This window comes from Branchiostoma floridae, chromosome 18 (assembly GCF_000003815.2).
Source record: "Branchiostoma floridae strain S238N-H82 chromosome 18, Bfl_VNyyK, whole genome shotgun sequence".
Lineage (NCBI taxonomy): Eukaryota > Metazoa > Chordata > Leptocardii > Amphioxiformes > Branchiostomatidae > Branchiostoma > Branchiostoma floridae.
This window is the reverse complement of record NC_049996.1, coordinates 1216357-1236044: the sequence shown is the minus strand read 5'-3', so window position 1 is coordinate 1236044 and position 19688 is coordinate 1216357. Positions and strand designations below refer to the sequence as shown.

Sequence of the window (19688 nt, the reverse complement as noted above, 5' to 3'; positions counted from 1 at the left end):
ATCAAATAACAGAATCAACAAATGGAATCTAAAGCCAGTGGAGCTTTCTTTAACTTTGAGAAACTATTTTATAATTTTGAAAAGTAAACTGTAACATGAATAAACAGTATACAGAATTTTTATTTGAAAATGAAGTATCTTATGTGAAGAACCCACTATTTCCAGAGGATTCAAAATTGGGCTGATTTCAATGGCCATACAATGTTTTCATTTCTTTTTTCCAATGAATAATTTTCATTAGTATTGTAGGAATATCATGTTTGTAGTAACAACAAAAAAGTAATAAAAAAATTATCAACTTGAATTGAAGTATATTCAGGTACAGTGTACCATACATGTACATCAATGTTTTGGTCTTGTGGACCTGTACCTAAATGATTTTTGCAGTTAGTGAAACAGTAATCTTATACAAGTATAAATCCTTAAAGTGCATCCTTCTTTACCTTTAGATGATAAATGCTGTCCTCAGTGTCCAGGTCTATCCTCCGTGCATCTTTCATGATGGACATCACTGATAAACCAACATCAATGCTTCCATGGAGCTTCCCTCTTTGTACCTACAGGGTTAATATAACAGAGTCAGGGTGGAAAAGACATGATGATGATGATGATGACTAAGTTAACAGTACAAGCATGAAGCAAGATTATTATATTTGCATTCTTTCTTTGACCCAAAGATTTCATTGCACATCAAGGTCTCTAGTTTGTATGATTAAACTAAGCTTCATACATTCCTGTGGGAAAACAACTACAAAACATAATTGTGGTCTCTAAGCACTTTAAATTATTCATCAAATATAGAAATTGGTGGGCGTACAGATTGCTTGGGGTGTATATTGGTTATATACATTTGTATAAAATTTATATACAGATACGAGGGGCGTGCAATTAGTAATGGTGCTGACCCATTTCCCATAGCAGGAGATTAATGAAACTTGGCACAGTTATTAGTCTTTCTCTTCATAGGAATCACCCAGAGTTATGCATTTCTCCCATCGTTTGATGCAGCTCTGGACACCGATTTTGTAGGACACCCCAGGTTGGTCCTCCAACTGATGCCTCATCAATGGCACAAGAGGGACGACCAGGTCTGGGAGCTGTTTCCACAGACTTCCAGCCACGTTTGAATTCAGGATGCCAGCGTTTTACAAGGTCATATGATGGGGCATCATCACCATAAGTTTCATTTATTTCATCAAAAGTCTTCTTTGGTGTGCGTCCTTTCAAATACAAAAACCGGATCACTGCGCGACACTCAACTGGTTCCATTTCACACCTGGTCCATTTTGCACCTGACTAAGTTCAAACACCAGTAAATCAGAAACCACAATTAGTTCAGAGCTGTCTTTTGCAACATAACCCATAGAGATATGAATTATTACACATACAAAATTTCATTTAGATCAGACAACTGGAAGTGGGTCAGGACCATTACTTATTGCACGCCCCTCGTACAATATAGAGAACACCACATTGAATGCTCTCCAAGGCAGACCTACCGACTGCAGTCTCTTGGCATATTTCAGGAACCCTTTCTCCAGGACAAAGAATCTCTGCAGAGAAAAGAGAGAAATTCAGTATGGGGACTTCTACGAACATCCAATGACTACACATGTACCTCAATGTTGTATCACAATGACACAGATTAAAGGACAGCATCAGAAAATTTTCAATTCTTTATTTTCCAGTAGTTTACTCATTAAAAAGTTGATGTACGTCAATTTTTACATTGATCCGCCTAATATGACCCTGTAGACACGTTTGAACTTCGCGCTCTCCTCCTCTCCCCGCCGCGCTGGCCGATGACGTAATGGCCTCGTTCTGATCGTCTGAGATTGTATGACGTCACGGATCCGAAACTTCTAGCCAGCCATTTTGCTCGGTGAACCTCGGTCCTCTCAGCGGTAAATAATCACCCCGCCATTCTGGAGTTCAGTTTGTTGTCATTGAAAATTACTTTTGTGGACCTGTAAGTCGCATTGTGAGCTGTCTACGAAGCCATAGTCCCCGGGAGACTGAACATGAATAAGCTTGCCTGCGTGTGAACCGCGCGGCGACGGAACGAAATCAAAACAATGGTGGTGGGGGAGGTTCACGCACCGTGCCATTCTGGACTATTACAAGAGCGAGTTCGGGTCAGTTCTTACCTTCTCCTTTCCGGACAGCACAGCGATAATTACACGTAAGCTTCCACGAATTTTGGTTGAATTCACAATTGTTCAACTGGCAGGGACATTAAAAAAAATCATTCTCTGACAACATACCCTTGATCGCTACATATCGAACGATCCCCCTTCCGCGCCGAAACATACATACAGCATTGTTGTTTTTACATACAACACAGGCCAGCATTGTGAATGGCGCGAAATGTCGGCTTCGTTTCAGAGTCCGTGATTTGTTTTGAATGAACCCCCAGCAATCTCCGCCAAAGCTACATGATTGAAAAACCGACCAGTCCAGATAATTTACCCGAGAAACAGAAAATAAAGTGAGAGGCGAGGCGTAACTCGCACGATCTGTACAAGTTGTGGTGCTATCTGTTTCGGCGCGAAAAGGGGGTTGTTCGATATGTAGCGATCAAGGGTATGTTGTCAGTAGAACAAACGAGGTCTACAACTGTGAATTCAACCAAAATTCGTGGAAGCTTACGTGTAATTATCACTGTGCTGTTCGGAAAGGAGAAGGTAAGAACTGACCCGAACTCGCTCTTGTAATAGTCCAGAATGGCACGGTGCGTGAACCTCCCCAAAAACCATTGTTTTGATTTCGTCCGCCGCGCGGTTCACCCGCTGCGCTGCAGACAAGCTAATTCATGTTCAGTCTCCCGGGGACTATGGCTTCGTAGACAGCTCACAACGCGACTTACAGGTCCACGAAGTTAATTGTCAACAACAACGGACTGGCTTCCAGAATGGCGGTGTGATTTCCCGCCGAAGGGACCGAGGTTCACCGAGCAAAATGGCTGGCATGGCCAGAAGTTTCAATTCTGATTTGTGACGTCAGCGCGCAGGCAATCAGAACGAGGCCATTACGTCATCGGCCAGCGCGGCGGGAGAGGGGAGGAGAGCGCGAAGTTCAAACGTGTCTACAGGGTCATATTGGGCGGATTAATGTAAAAATTGACGTAAATCAACTTTTTAATGAGTAAACTACTGGAAAATAATGAATTGAAGATTTTCTGATGCTTTCCTTTAAGAAACATATCAAACTTAGAAACTGTCTAAGTGAACAACTGTGTCTGAACAACTTGGTCTTTTTAACTCTTATATGCCTCATTATGCAACAAAAGCCGTCAATTTCGAAGTAAGATCAACTGAATAATCATCTTGTGTCTGCCAGCATACACATTTAATGCCACATCTAAGAAAATCAACACAATCTTAATCCAGATAATCCCATACCTTGTGCCATCCCTTCAGTGGCCATTTCCGTTTCTTCAGCATGAATCCCTCATACTTGCTGGGAGTGGACTTCTCCACTGTTGTCCCTGTTTTCAGCCCCTCCACTATCTCCCACTCTCCCTTCTCCAAGTCAGGGCTGTCTTTCTCCTTCTTGGGAGACGGTGTTTCTTTGGAGGAACCGGAAGTTGCTGCAATAAAAAACCATTCAATTAAACAGTATGCACATCAAATGTGACAGGCACAATGTATGCTATAGCTCGTTCTGCAGTTGCTTGCAACCAAGCATTAGAATTGACCACCAATCAGTAGCAAGGACAGAGATGGTGATAACCAATCAGCACCAATAACTGGTATGGTGATAACCAATCAGCACCAAGGACTGTGATGATGACTGGGATGATGATCACCGATCAGCAGCAAGGACATGTATGGAGACCACCAATCAGCACCAAAGACTGGAAGTCTGACTGCCAATCCAGCGTGTTAAAGGCATGCAACTACTACTCACAAAGTATTACTCTGACTTGCAATTTAGTAATAGATACACATATTAAGTCCCATAACACTGAATGTTGACAATGATTCAAATGATCACATCATGTATAATACATGTAACTTGTGGTGGATACTAGCACAGATCCCTGTATAAAGGATCAGGTCCATGTCAAAAGACCAGTCTACTGTTTCTTTCTGGCACATATTTTTTGGACTAGTTCAACAAGAAATACTGGTTTTGTACCTGTACATGTCATGTTGACGGTACCTACCCTTATCTAATGGTAAAGGTTTTAAGTCATCAAAATTTAACATATACATAATATACATGTTTACATAGTATACACATGTACTTACATTTATCAGATGTGGACTTGAGACTGAGTCTGGCTGTCCCATCTTGTGCAGATGTGCCATCCACAGGAGGAGCTGCAGCACCAGAAGACTGGAGATAGAAGGGAAATATCTCTCAGCATTGAAGCTTTGAAAGAGATTACATTTTAGTTGACAACTATGACAGAGTTAGTGATCACCAATCAGCAGCAAAGGCAAGGATGGTAACAACCAATCAGCACCAAGGACAGGGGTAGAGATTACCTACATGTATATGCATCAAGGACAGAGATGGTGACCACCAATCAGCAACAAGAACAGGGATGGTGATCACCAATCAGCATCAAGGGCAGAGATGATGATCACCAATCAGGACCAAGGACAGGGATGGTCACAACCAATCAGTACCAAGGACTGTGTCTGGGATGGGGTTTACCAATCAACACCAAGGATAGAGATGGTGATAACCAATCAGCTCCAAGGACTGAGTTGGTGATAACCAATCAGCACCAAGGACAGGGGCTCTGACTGCCAATCAGATGTGAGTTAAGGAAAACTAACTCATTAATACCACTCACATAGTATCAATCTTGCTCATATATTCTGCCACCAGGTAAACACTTACTCCCTCATACCGGTTTCTTGACCACCCATGCAGGTTTCAACCTCCATATCAACAATACTATTTTCCCTCACACAGGGCTCAAAATTCATGTTTGGGAATAAGTGCATATGTGCATTCATTCATTCATTCACCTGGCTTTAAAATTTAGGTGCACAGAAAAAAAAAAGGTAAAATGTTGGCTAAACCTAATTACATATCATGATAGTGCCTCTTTTATAGCTTGAATCTGAACATTTCAAAGCAAAAATAAATATTTAGGTGCTGCACCAGTGCACCCTCAGTCAAAACTTAGGTGCACACTTTAATTTTTGGTGCACAGTGCATTTATGCAACCAGCATTTTTAACTCTGTCACAGGTTACAACATTAATATTCATCATCAATGGTACTAGTAGCATTGACAGCAATATGAAGCACACAAAGAACACACTGTCAGACATACAAGATATACATAAGTACTTTTTCTTTATTCTTTGCCACTTAACTGTAGAGTCACCATAGTTCACACAGATATGCATTCTTTATCAACATTCTTAGCTTTACTTTAAAAGCTCTAAAATACATTTTACTTACAAAAAACATAAACTTTGCTGAAATGAGGTCTTTTTTTCTCTTTCCAAAGTCGGTTTGCTAGACTACTTTCCATGGTATCTTTCTTTTCAAGCTGCCTGCAGCGTTAAGCTAGAAAGTCCTCTTTTTTTTGGTCCAAAAATGTACAAAACTAGAGACAGCAAGGAAAACATTCTAGATGGTACAATTGCATAATTACTGGTTCTCTAATCTAGTGGTCTAAATTTTGGACTACCACAGTTACAATCCTAAATGAGTAAGTTATTGGTACCAGGAATATTTACCTTTCATGGTTTATATTAATCTATTTGACACATACAACATTTGACACTTCATTATTGCACATATCACTTAATATATATACTCCACTTGTATACTTGCTACAAAGGGTTTACATCTGAACTTTGAAAAAGAAGAAATTATTACAGTAACTATTAATGATAGCATAAAAAATGCTGAGAGTAGACACAAGAGAAGTTACTCAAGCAACTTGATATGACTTTGATTGTGTGAAAAGGCTTAAAATAACATCTTTTTTTTAATAATGACTCTTTTTACAGAATCACTGCTTTCTTTTTCCTCTTATCAGTTCTTACATACATGTACCTTTTGACGATGTAGGTTTCGTCAGTGTCACTGACGAACACTAGTGGATGATAGTTGAAACATCTGACCGTTTCCAAAATCATATCCAGTTGCTTGAGAAACTGCTTTTTGGCAACTTCTGGGAAGAACTACAGGAGTGAATCTGGGAATTACTCCAGGAGTGAATCTGGGAATAACTTCAAGAGTGCATCTGGGAGTAACTCTTGGAGTGAGTCCTGAAGTTACTCCAGGAGTGAGTCAGTCATGGACTATCTTAAGGAGAGACACCAGAGGGGAGCCTGGGAGTTACTTTACGAGTGAGTCTGAAGTTAACTCCCGGAGTGAGTCATGGAGAAACTCCAGTAGTGACTCTGGGAGTACATGTAAGTCCAGGAGTATGTATGTTTGAGAGAATACTCCAGAAGTTAATGAGTCTGGGAGTAACTCCAGAAGTAATTTTGAGATTGCTCTTAGATTTAGTAATGGAGAAGCTTCAGAAATATACAATGTTAGTCTGGGAATAACCCCGGAAGTGAGACTGGAGTAACTCCAGGAGTGCGTTGGAGAAAAGGCTCCTGGATTAATGCCTGGAGTGAGCACGAGAGCAAGAAGACCAAGCAAAAGTTTCAGTATAGATTCAGGAGTAGATGTGGAAGTAGATGCAGTTACAGGCTTAAGCTCTAGTAAGTTCACATAGTAACTTCACATTGAAGGCCTATAGATCTACACAACAAGCATAATCATCACAATTATGATATATTTCATGGCACTTTTCTACTCTATACAGTTTTAATCTCTTTCAGCAACTTTTTTTTTTCTAGAATATAATAGATGTGATTTACATTCAGAAAAAATGAACACACATTTCTTTTATATCATGTCCTATATACAAGCATTACAATATACATTGTACATTGTCTCTAGTTTCATATTCTAAATTCTAAACTAAAATACGTCCCAAAAACTCAAGCATGTACATTACTTGTTAGATCTCATAAGTTTCTATACGAGAGGCTTCAAAAGTGTTATTTCTGTTGACCATTGGTTTAGATATCATGAATATTTTTATCATGATATTCAATACATACAGATACATTATACTATATATAGACTTCTGGAGAGTATTTCATCTTAAACTTGTGTCCCGTGACCAAAGCATCTTTCAGAAACTAAGAAAATTATTCAAAATACTTTGTCCCTCGTTGGTGCCAGTCTCTTTCTATAGACAAGTCCTCTGAAAGATCACTACTATTATCATTAATAGATGCTGGTGTATAAATCATGTTGCAGTTCCACTAGCAATGCATAAAAGCTTAACAAATACTATTGTTTTGTTAACTGATACCACAATCTATGGACAAGTTGGACATTAGTCGTAACATAAAGTTTTAAGGATAACAAACACTAAATATCACTATTTGTTACGCATTTCATGACACGAATCTCTTTCTCTAACAAGTGCTGAAGAAACTAACAGATGATTGTGCAACATATCGTTGCTAATTATTAAGAAACAGACTGAACACATTAAGAAACAGCTTACTGTTATAACATCAACCAAGTGTACAGAGCAAATAGCTGGAAGCTTCTGCATCTAACAGAAAAAAGAACACTGCAGAAAATGCCATGAAAACAAGGTCATGTCTGTCCTTGTTGCAGGCACAGGATTCCTTGGTGACACTGTGACATGTTGTTAAATAACCATGGCAACCAGTACCATGGCAACCATATCAGGAGTACACAGTTCAAATCCACCAGCAGTTTCATTAACAGTTGTTCCAACGTCCATCCATGGAGCCAGAGCATCTCTAACACCAGTCCAGTAGGTGGTCAACATCCTCTGTTGATAACAGGTGTTACAACAATGTCCACCTGGTCACCAGCATCCAAACTGTCCATCTAGCACTGATGCCCAACATGGTTATGTCCATTGTAGGACAAATACTATGCATGTGAAAATGGGAGTTTCTTTGTGCATGGTACAGGGTTGTAGCCAGCACCCGAGCTTCCGTCCTTTGACAGAATTTTGCAGCTGGGGACGGACAAAAAATTTGCCCATCCCGTCCTATGTGAGCAAAATTTAACCCTCAAAATGCAGGAAAAAGCATTTCAGAAGGTCTTGATTTCAAAATTTTCCTTGGGAGCATGCCCCCAGACCCCCCTAGGAACGCTGCGCAAAAGCCATTCAAAATCGAGGGGACGGAAAATAATTTTTAGCTGGCTACAACCCTGGCACAGAATATTGTAGAGTTCTATTCTGTTCGTGATGCTAGAAGTAACTATTCTGTGTCAATCTGGCCGCTATATTACAGTCTGCAAATGGTAACACATACACAAAAGACAATAACTGCAAATGGCAGATGTCGCAAAGAGGGACTAAAGATCCTTAACATAATAGAATTATCATGTTAACTGTTATGTTAACTCTATCTTTGTTTTATATAATATATATAACACCCATTTTTCCATCAATTGACCTATTCTTAGTACCTGTAAGTTTTGTTCATTACCGGTGATATGTTCACACACACACATTGTAGAAATGCCTACTTATAGAAAGTACCTAAAGAAGCACAACACCCTGCTTCTTGTTACATCGTCTTCTTCTCTCCTCAGCTAGACATCTTATCACAACGTTAGTCCAAGATGCAGTTATGTATAGCCCTTGAGATGTGTGCAGGGAACTTCTTCTAGAAATAACGGCATGACTTGAGGTTACAGATGTACAAGATTCTAGAGAATCTTACCATGATTTGAGCTGGTAAGAGGTTGTGGAACTCACTGTACGTGTAATTGTTCCTAAAACAAAACCCTGAAATGTTCACTGAGAACAAGTGTTTTGACGTTATGTAAAATGGATATAGTTGTCAGACAAAGGTAACAATGATTCTAGTCTATAAACATGTGCTAAGTGATGTTGTTGATGCCAGATTCTGTAGTGGCTCCAGAAACTGTTCTGTGTTGACACCGTTGTGGGGTTTCTAAGTTTTTGATGCTCCATTAGCAGTTCCATTGGACTGTGTGGGCCCGTTAGCTTGAGGGGAGGATTTGCCGGCTCCAGGGGTATCCAGATCGGGAGGCTCGTCCTACAGAGAGATAGATAACTTGTGTGAGCACAATCTTGATCATCATGTTGCATGTACTCTTATCATTAGCTGCACCAATTTCTTTTGTTGGTTCTCAGATTCTAAATGATAATGCAGAGATAAGAAATAAAATATTTCAGAGCAACAATTTGAGCCCAATGGCACTGTCTAACGCCTACTTCACATTTCCTACCCGGGGCCCGGCCGGGCTGTTTGCGGAATCGAAAAATTTAAGTTCATGACAATAAATATGAACAATGTATGCTGTTGAATTATTTTTGGTCCATTTTGTGTTATTGTTGTCTTTTATATCATACTTATTGTTCCCGAAAGCTGCCTGGCCGGGCCCCTTTGTGGAAATGTGACCTTAGCCTAACCTTGGCACGCACTGTAAATAATGACTGGAGAACAAAGTTCTTTATAGACAACCACTTGTTTTTCAAGAGCAGACGTTTCAATGACCATCTGTCATCTTTTTATGGCACAAAAATGGCTACTAGTAGTTGACTTTGCACTGCAGCTAGGTGTCATTGATAACTATCTAGTCTGAAGAGACTATATGGAGTTACAGCGACAAGATATGATGATGATGATCTAGTCCAAAACACACAGTTTTGGGGAGTTGGACTACTGTCAAGTTTTTCTCCTAGCTCTCTGTTTTCTAATTGCTAAATGTTTAGTAACCTTAAATTGGCAGAGAACCAAGGAAAGAAAATTGTGTACCCTTATATTGAGATAGACTAAGTTTAGCCTTGAATATTGTGTACAAAGTAATCAAAATCAATGTTGAAATTTTCTGGATCTTTCCTCAGTTGTGTACTCTAGTGTAGGTAATATGCAGGACAGAGGAGGCAGACAAGAGAAAACAGGCCTAGGACAAAGCCAATACACATCAAGCACTTCCATGAATAGTTTCATCAGGTTGGTAGGTCACTGAATGACAAAACCCTTTGTACACACTGTCTGTGACCTTCCTCAGGGCAATTCTGACTGGCTCATAGATTTTTGTAGATATGCAGGGTTTACAATGCCTTGAAAATATAATACACTCCTTTACATTTGGGGCTGCTTTGTGAACACTACATTTAACTATCTATGTATACTTTACATTATGTACATTTGGGAGTGTATACCTATAAGCAATGACACCTAGATGCAATTGTGCAATGAAAACCAGTCAGAATTTCCCCTAGGAACACGTGACAAACAGTCACCAAAAACATTGGTTGACTCAAACACAAGACTGTGTGCATGTACAAAGAATTTTGTTATTCACACATCGTGGACTTTTCAAATGCAAGGGGAGATACTAATAACACCTTGGCAGAAGGCACGTATAGCTCTAAATATTAGGCAAGTGCTTTCACCAATTTTACCATACACAACGTATATCTATGAAAAAAACATAAATATAGGAGTATCATTATCTGTCATTGATTCAATATGATCATAACATATAATATACATACAATGTATATATATAATATATATATACAAAACATTTAAAAAACTCTTTTCTTTCCTAGCTCTTTTTTTTCTGATCTTTTTTTTAGAAATATCATTGAGCATCATTTGATGTAACCAACAATTGAATAACATTTCGATACTGCTTTTTTTCAAAACATAATGATTTGCACAAATTGGAGGATCACCAAAATTATTAGCTTTTTTCTGATCAATTGTACCTTCCAAACAAATCTTTAATATATTGTAGCAGGATCCAACTACTATCACTTCCAACGCAGAGGGAAAATTGGACTATGGCATCAACCATGAATATTCATATTCAGTTCAAAAAGTCCAATTTTCTTTGATTTAAACAGTAACAGCATAATACTGCTGCATAATGAATGTTACCAACATAATTGAACTTTCCAGCCATGATTTATTAAAAACCAGGCAGTGTGGAGATGGAAATAGTCATATTTCAGGCTTAGTACCGAGAAATGACAATTATGACGATGATGCCTACATTAAACATCACCATATTTGGTGCTGCGAATCTGTGAAGCTATTTAGAAAGGATACTACACTGTAATGACGTCTTTCATTGGAAAATCCTGCATTGACGTACTTGACTGGAAAATCATGTAATGGCGTCTCTTACCGGAAAGTGGTGATAACGTCTTACACTTGAAAATCGCGTGGTGACGTCTTTTATTGGAAAATCGTGTAATGACGTCTTTCATTGGACAATCGTGTAATGGCAATTCTATTGCTGGAAAATTACAGATGATTTCCATACATATCTTGGATAACCAAGGATACTTTTGTCATAAATTCCATTGAATTTACTCTCCCTAGGTACAACCCTAAAGCGTTGGCACCCTAACCCCCATACAAGTGTATGAAATGAACAATCCCTACAGAGATAAGCCTTACTGCAGACATGACGCATTGCCGGCAGTCTGCAAATGGGCTGGGCACTAACAAGTTAATACATCGTTTAACCTGTATAATATTTGGAGGATTACAAAAAGAAACAGTTTTACATTTCAAACAAAAGATGGAGTCATGAAATGCATCTTTTGAACTATCACAACAGATTCATCAAGAATTTATATGGATGAGAATAATGACATTCATTTTGCAATGAAATAAAAAAATTTGATCTCATACGATATGTTTTATGTTTAACCTTTTAAAAAAGTTACGAGTTTTTCAGTAACGTCAGAGCTTGTAGGATCATCTGCATTTTAGGTGGCAGAATTACCTATAAACAGATATTTCCTTTCACAGTGTACAAAGTCATGTACATGTATATGTACTGTGATAAAACTGCAAGGGCATCTCTAAAAGGGAAAATTTATCAGGCTAGGAACATGAAGTTTCATTCAATTATTTTTCCCTTCACTTCAAAAATGGTGGCTACTGTGGTCATTAATTTTGTATTGGTTGAATGTCTGGACAATAAAAAGTACTGCGTCAGCAAGTCCGCTATTTATCTAGATGCAACTATTTATAATGGATACTGACATGAATTACATGCGGTTCTATTCAGGCAATAATAAAACTTGCTTGTGAGATTACAGCACATGTGTCTACTACAATTTAATCAAAAATATTACCTCCAATGAAAAACTATATTCTGATTTACGCAGATGGGATTGACAGTTAACTGTACATTCAATATAATAATCATGATTTTCCTATTGTACATGACGGCATGTCTATTTTACATAATTACCATGTAGTTTTTACAATTATGATAGATTTTGCATATTTATCAATTTCGTTATAATTACCCCTGATCAACAATGTTTTCTGTGTTCCTAACATGCTACTCTTTCCAGTTATATTTATTTTGTATAATTATCATGTTCCTGTTCTCTGTGTTCCTTACATGCTACCCTATCCATTTATATTTGTTTTGAATAATTATCATGTTCCTGTTCCCTGTGCTCCTAACATGCTACCCTATCCAGTTATATTTATTTTGTATAATTATCATGTTCCTGTTCTCTGTGTTCCTAACATGATACCCTATCCAGTTATATTTATTTTGTATAATTATCATGTTCCTGTTCTCTGTGTTCCTAACATGCTACCCTATCCAGTATTATTCATTTTGTATAAACATCATGTTCCTGTTCTCTGTGTTCCTAACATGCTACCCTATCCAGTATTATTTATTTTGTATAAACATCATGTTCCTGTTCTCTGTGTTCCTAACACCCTACCCTATCCAGCTATATCTATTTTGTATAATTATCATGTTCCTGTTCTCTGTGTTCCTAACATGCTACCCTATCCAGTTATATTTATTTTGTATAATTATCATGTTCCTGTTCTCTGTGTTCCTAACATGATACCCTATCCAGCTATATCTATTTTGTATAATTATCATGTTCCTGTTCTCTGTGTTCCTAACATGATACCCTATCCAGTTATATTTATTTTGTATAAACATCATGTTCCTGGTCTCTGTGTTCCTAACATGCTACCCTATCCAGTTATATTTATTTTGTATAATTATCATGTTCCTGTTCTCTGTGTTCCTAACATGCTACCCTATCCAGTAATATTTATTTTGTATAAACATCATGTTCCTGGTCTCTGTGTTCCTAACATGCTACCCTATCCAGTTATATTTATTTTGTATAATTATCATGTTCCTGTTCTCTGTGTTCCTAACATGCTACCCTATCCAGTAATATTTATTTTGTATAATTATCATGTTCCTGTTCTCTGTGTTCCTAACATGCTACCCTATCCAGTATTATTTATTTTGTATAATTATAATGTTCCTGTTCTCTGTGTTCCTAACATGATACCCTATCCAGTTATATTTATTTTGTATAATTATCATGTTCCTGTTCTCTGTGTTCCTAACACCCTACCCTATCCAGCTATATCTATTTTGTATAATTATCATGTTCCTGTTCTCTGTGTTCCTAACATGCTACCCTATCCAGTTATATTTATTTTGTATAATTATCATGTTCCTGTTGTCTGTGTTCCTAACATGCTACCCTATCCAGTTATATTTATTTTGTATAATTATCATGTTCCTGTTCTCTGTGTTCCTAACATGCTACCCTATCCAGTTATATCTATTTTGTATAATTATTATGTTCCTGTTCTCTGTGTTCCTAACATGCTACCCTTTCCAGTTATATTTATTTTGTATAATTATCATGTTCCTGTTCTCTGTGTTCCTAACATGCTACCCTATCCAGTTATATTCATTTTGTATAATTATCATGTTCCTGTTCTCTGTGTTCCTAACATGCTACCCTATCCAGTTATATCTATTTTGTATAATTATTATGTTCCTGTTCTCTGTGTTCCTAACATGCTACCCTTTCCAGTTATATTTATTTTGTATAATTATCATGTTCCTGTTCTCTGTGTTCCTAACATGCTACCCTATTGGGCCTCTCGGAAACCTGATCCATTCATTTCCCTTCATCATGCAATCGGGACAAGCTATTATGTCCCGACACCGGAAATAGAATACCCCCGGGAATACCCAAATCACCACCACCAATCAGACGCTTACGTTCCCCTCCCGTAGTGCCATCTATCTTGAGCTTACGGCTGTCAAACGCGCCGCATCATCCACGGTACTTTAGACACACTCAAGTCTCTGGGAGAGGGAAATTTACATTTTTTGTCAACTTCCATATACATGTGCTTTCTTTTAAAGTCCGGCTGTTTAAAAACTGGGCTGCTAATATTCATCAAAAAGCACTATTTCCGTTACTTTAGACAAACTCAAATCTCAGTGAGATTGAAATTTACATTTCTTGTCAGGTTATATAATACAAGTGCTTTCTTTTGCAGTATGTCTGTTTAAAAACTGTGGTACTAAAATCCATCAAATTTTGAAGCACTATTTACGTTATTTTAGACAAACTTCAGAGAGAGGCATATCAATTTTTGTCAAGTTCCATATACAATAACATGTGCTATCTTTTGCAGTATGGCTGTTTAAAAACCGTGATACAAAAATCCATCAAAAAGCATTATTTCCGTTACTTTCGAGATAGTCAAGTCTCTTCATTTGAAAGGGAACTCGACCAAAGTAAGTAAGAGGAGAGGGATATTTACATTTTTTTGTCATGTTACATGTGCATGTGCATTCTTTTCCAGTATGGCTGTTTTAAAACTTGGCTACGAAAATCCATCAAAGAATTATTTCCGGTACTTTAGACATACTCAAATCTAAGTGAGAGGTATATTTGCATTTTTGTCAAGTTACATGTACATGTGCATTCTTTCCAAGTATGGCCATTTTAAAACTTAGCTCTTAACATTCATCCAAAAGTATTACTTCTGGTACTTAGCACATACTTGAATCTTGGTAAGAGGGAAATTTCCTCTTTCTTAAGCTACATGTACATTTACACGTACATGTAGTAAGTGCTTTTGCAATATTTGTTTTTTGCAATTAGCATTCCATATTCGACAATGTTTGATTCAGAATTGAATATTCGTTAATCACGTACTCCCTTCCAACACATGTTATAAACAAGTCACATTTAAATACTTATCTTTAGCATGATTCCTTTTTAATGAAATAAAGGAAGTAAGCTGCCAATTTTGCCTGTTTGTCTTTGGCCTACTGTTCCAATAGATATAGAAAAAAACTTTAGAAGAAATAAATCGTCTTGGTGCATTTGACTGAAATTGCAATAATATTTCATTTCTAAAGGCAGAAAAAAAGAGGAAGAAAGCCCCAGGGAACAAATAGAAAGCGGAAAAAAGAGAATGACAGAAAAATGAGAGGCGGGAAGATAGGAAAGAAGGAAGGTTGAAAGAGGTGTAAAATGTAATGATCCTTCCTGTGAATGAAGTAATGATTGTTATCAGCTATACCAACTTAGTAACAACACCACAGCTACATTGTACATGCCATACATGTGCAATGTGGAGCTGTGTCTAAATTTTATAAATCATCTTAGTCTACAACTATAGCAAAACTGCCTAACAAAACAACACAACATCATTGTTGGATTATGAAAGAAAATCAAGAAAGGAATGCTTTAAAATTTGTAACTGCAGCTACAGAATGTATAGGTGCAGCTTCTATATTCTACAGCTACACATGTACATCTGCAGCAGCTACTCATAAACATCTGTAGCTATAGAATCTATAGCTACATCTGCAGTAGCTACACATGCTACTTTATATGTATAGATCTTCAGCTGCAACAAATATACTCGCTAGTCTACCATACCACAAGAACTGTAACTGCAGCTACACAATGAACAATGTACATGTACAGATGCAGCATCTATATTGTACATCTGCATCTTCACATGACAGCTACTCAAGCTACACATGTGCTGCTGTAGCAATTATGCATACATCTACAGCAGATGCTATGCACAGGCTAGTCTACCATACCACCACGACTACTGTTACAGTAACTGCAGCTACACAATGTACATGTACATGTACAGATGCAGCATCAACATTGTACATCTCCATCTGCACATGACAGCTACCCATGCTACACATGTGCAGCTGTAGCAATTATGTATACATCTGCAGCAGATGCACCAGCTAGTCTACCACATCACAACAGTTACTACAGTAACAGCAGCTACAGGTACATGCATAGATGCATCTATGCATGACAGCTGCACATGTACAGCTGCAACACCTATGTATACATCTGCAGAAGATGCACAGGCTAGTCTACTACACCACAACTACAGTAACTGTAACAGTAGCTATGCAATGTACATGTACAGATGCAGTATCTACATCTGTATGTACATGTAAACATCTGTCTACCACACCACAGCTACACATGTATCAATCTGCATCAGCTGTGCATCAGTACATACCCCGTATCTGCTTTTCTGATTCTGAAATGCATATTTCCTTTCACCGGTCACCTGTGAGGGAAAGCACCAAAGAATGACACATGCATGTATGATATGATATGGGGCCGGGTCGGATCCATATGCATATCATCGTTATACAATGATATCACACAACATCATACCCCGACGTAGAGATGATGTTGAGTAATACAAAAGACATGAAATGACATGGAAAAATAACAATGTCATGAAAAGCAGCAAAATACATGATAAGACTAAAACTTGAAGCATACAGTAATGTTATAATTTGGTTGATGAGCCCAGGCCATTTTGAAAGTGTTCAAAGTCATAGATATTACAATCAGAATTGCATACTCAGTATGATCATAATAGGCTACAATTATGCCATATACATGTCAATTCTCTATGTTCTCAAATCTCCTAGATAAGAGAGCTATGAGTAATAGCTACATGTAACTTCTATCATAACTTTGTACGCTTGAATATAGCATATTGTCCAGGCTCTCTGTATAACATCCAAAACTTCTCCTAAGTGCTTATAGATTACCAGTGTGTGAAAGGATTTGTAAATATTGTACATCTAAAGCAGTGGGAGACGAAACACATTTCATTTCCAAATGTTCATTCAACGAAACCGAAAGAATCACCCTGTTTAGAGAAGTCACAAAGACTTATCCCAACTTCCCCACATTGACAGACAAACAGAAGGCCACTTTTCTCTTGAAATCGCAGAACCCACAAATTTTAGAAAATGTGGGGCTTTTCGTCTCCCTCTGCTTCCAAAAAAAGAAGTCAAACCCAACCTGCTTAGAAATAGCCAACACTAGTATTAGATTAGAACATTGTTTATGACTGTCCATTGTCACTATGTGTATACCATGTACTTGCAATTAGCCCTCGGGCACGAACTTGCAAATAAACTTCTCTATATATCTATTATACAAATAAATTGGTATCTTCTGAGGCACTAATGATTCTAATCCTTTACAAAGTACACTTAGAACAAGACTAAAAGCTTGCCCCTAAAACTCTTGAAATATGTCAAGTCACTAATGACTTGTCCCTTTGACTCCTCCACCTTGCTACGTCACTAATGGTTTGCCCCTTGTAACCCAGTCCCTTGTTAAGTTACTAATGAGTCCCAAGCCGTCAGTTTGAGCACCTTCTAACGACCCTAATCATCCCCCATGATAACCTTTTACACTGTCTTCACTAATGATGGTTTCTTTTTCAATGGAAAATTCCTTTTATGAGCCCCAACGGACATTTGATATAAAGGCAGCAATTCCCTTTAAATCTTCAAATCAAAGCAACCACATTGTTTTTGAAAGCATTTCATCTACTAGTACTATTCTGATTAATCTTCAACTATTCTCTTTGTAAACCCTCAATCTCAATCTCAATCAAATACTGAACAAAACCCTCTGTGAGGGTATCATGTTCAGGTGAAAAACCCTCTTGTTAATACCTTCTATAGAAGAACAAAATAGGTTTTTAGTAGTACATCTAGTAAAAAGTAAGTAATCATTGCAAAAGATTCAATCAATGCAACAAAGTGTTGTTTTTGCTACTTTAAGCACAGAAATTGTACATGTGCAGAATAAGTCACTATTCAGCACTAAGGACAGGTAAAGTTGAAAAACTTTTTTTTTAATTTTGCAAAAAAGGAGTAATACTTCTATCAATTATGCGCAGGGATTAGTATATTTTTGTATACATTTAAATGTCTTTCCAACACTTAGAATATCATTATAAATATTAATCAGAATTTATTAATCAAAAAAACACAATACGTATATGCATTTTGATTAAGATTATGTCAATGGTGGGTACATGTCACCTCCTACCTGTAACAAATTCATTTCAAAAAGTATGCAAATACAATTTTTCAATTACAAGAAGACAATTCAATCTACATGAAAATTAGAATAACTTATTTTGGGATTTTAATGCACAGTTCAACTGCGTTCTGCCTTTACTATAAATGGAATTTGCCCTATTACCAAAATGCTACTATTTCCTTTTAAAGGACAATTCTATTCTCAGTCATATGCTGTCTCTATGAGCTATCAAATTTCCTAACAAATGGATGCGCCCGACAAAATCGGCGGCTGGAAGGATGATGTCATCCATCCCGTCCGTTGCTCATTGACCGTACCGTGCTCCGCCATTCAGAAAATAAATCCGCCTGCCGAACGGCGTACGGAGTCATCGGGGATGGATTTCTGCCGACTCATCATTATCAACGCATCATTGAAGCCACTAGAAGTGTGCCGTGGGATCCATCGCCTGCAGCGATCCCGCCACCCACGCATCCGCGGGGACGTTCAACCCACCCACGCAAACTGCAAAACCCACCCACGCTAACATTAAATCCCACTTCCAAGTTCTCCACTTTCCAATAACATTTTCTCTGTAGTCAGAACTACGGTAAAATAAAAAGCAGCCGAGGGCTAAATCCAATGTTTCCAGGTTCCAGAAGAGACCATGTTTTCAAAATCTGTCAAATTGGTGTGCTAGACAAGAAGGTCTGTGGCCTTGTTAGGGATGTGGTTTTATTACAGTTTTATTTTCCAGGAACCAGTTTTAGTGCCTATGCATTTGAAATTCCCCACAAGGCCTGTAATACCCTTGTTCCTCACTTATGTTAAGCCCACGTTGTACATTGAAGTGAACCTTAAGGCCTCATCAAGGGGATTCACTGGTCCTCAGATGTAAAAGAATAGTGCACTGAACTGGATTACCAGCATAAAAGAAGTCAGAGGGAAAAGTCTGTACTACATTATCACACATTTTCTCGATCAGATAGTCTGTTTCAATAAGTGTTATCTGATTAAAGATGTCCTCCAAGCCCTCTGTCTATATGATGCCCTCTTACTATATGATTTTAATATCACTATCAAAGGGTTTAGAATAAAGTGTGCAAAATAGGAGTGGGTGCCAGTATAGAAAATTGAGGTACAGGTCAGGTTTAGGTGAAAATGTGTGAATGGGCAATACTCAAAACAATGCTCTATTTTGCTACATCCAGAATCCGTTTCTTTTTTTACAAAGGATCAATTTTTTCAGACTGGTACAACTAGAAACAAGTTCTATAATGATTTTATCCAAAATTGTCCCCAACGTTGAGCTATAAAAAAAACACTTTTTCACAAAAGTCCTCGCTTTACTCAGGTAGAAATTAGTACCTGACTTTGAATAGGGACATCCCTCGAGTTTTGAGGAGAGCCACACCTCAAGCATGTTAAAGAACCCACCACACTTATCAAAAAGAGTAGGGGTTCTTTCCGTTTTG

At 37.8% G+C, this 19688-nt stretch overlaps 1 protein-coding gene across 1 annotated transcript in view; it reads right to left on the bottom strand.

Moving 5' to 3' along the window:
- Window positions 1–19688, bottom strand: part of LOC118405952 (oxysterol-binding protein-related protein 6-like) — a 66738-nt gene that overhangs the window by 25553 nt on the left and 21497 nt on the right. Inside the window, exons 3-6 of the mRNA XM_035805805.1 lie at window positions 4254–4341; window positions 3402–3589; window positions 1500–1553; window positions 444–557 (exon numbers count right to left, since the gene is read on the bottom strand). Of these exons, the coding sequence (XP_035661698.1) occupies window positions 444–557; window positions 1500–1553; window positions 3402–3589; window positions 4254–4341 (444 nt within the window). The remainder of the gene's footprint in view (window positions 1–443; window positions 558–1499; window positions 1554–3401; window positions 3590–4253; window positions 4342–19688) is intronic.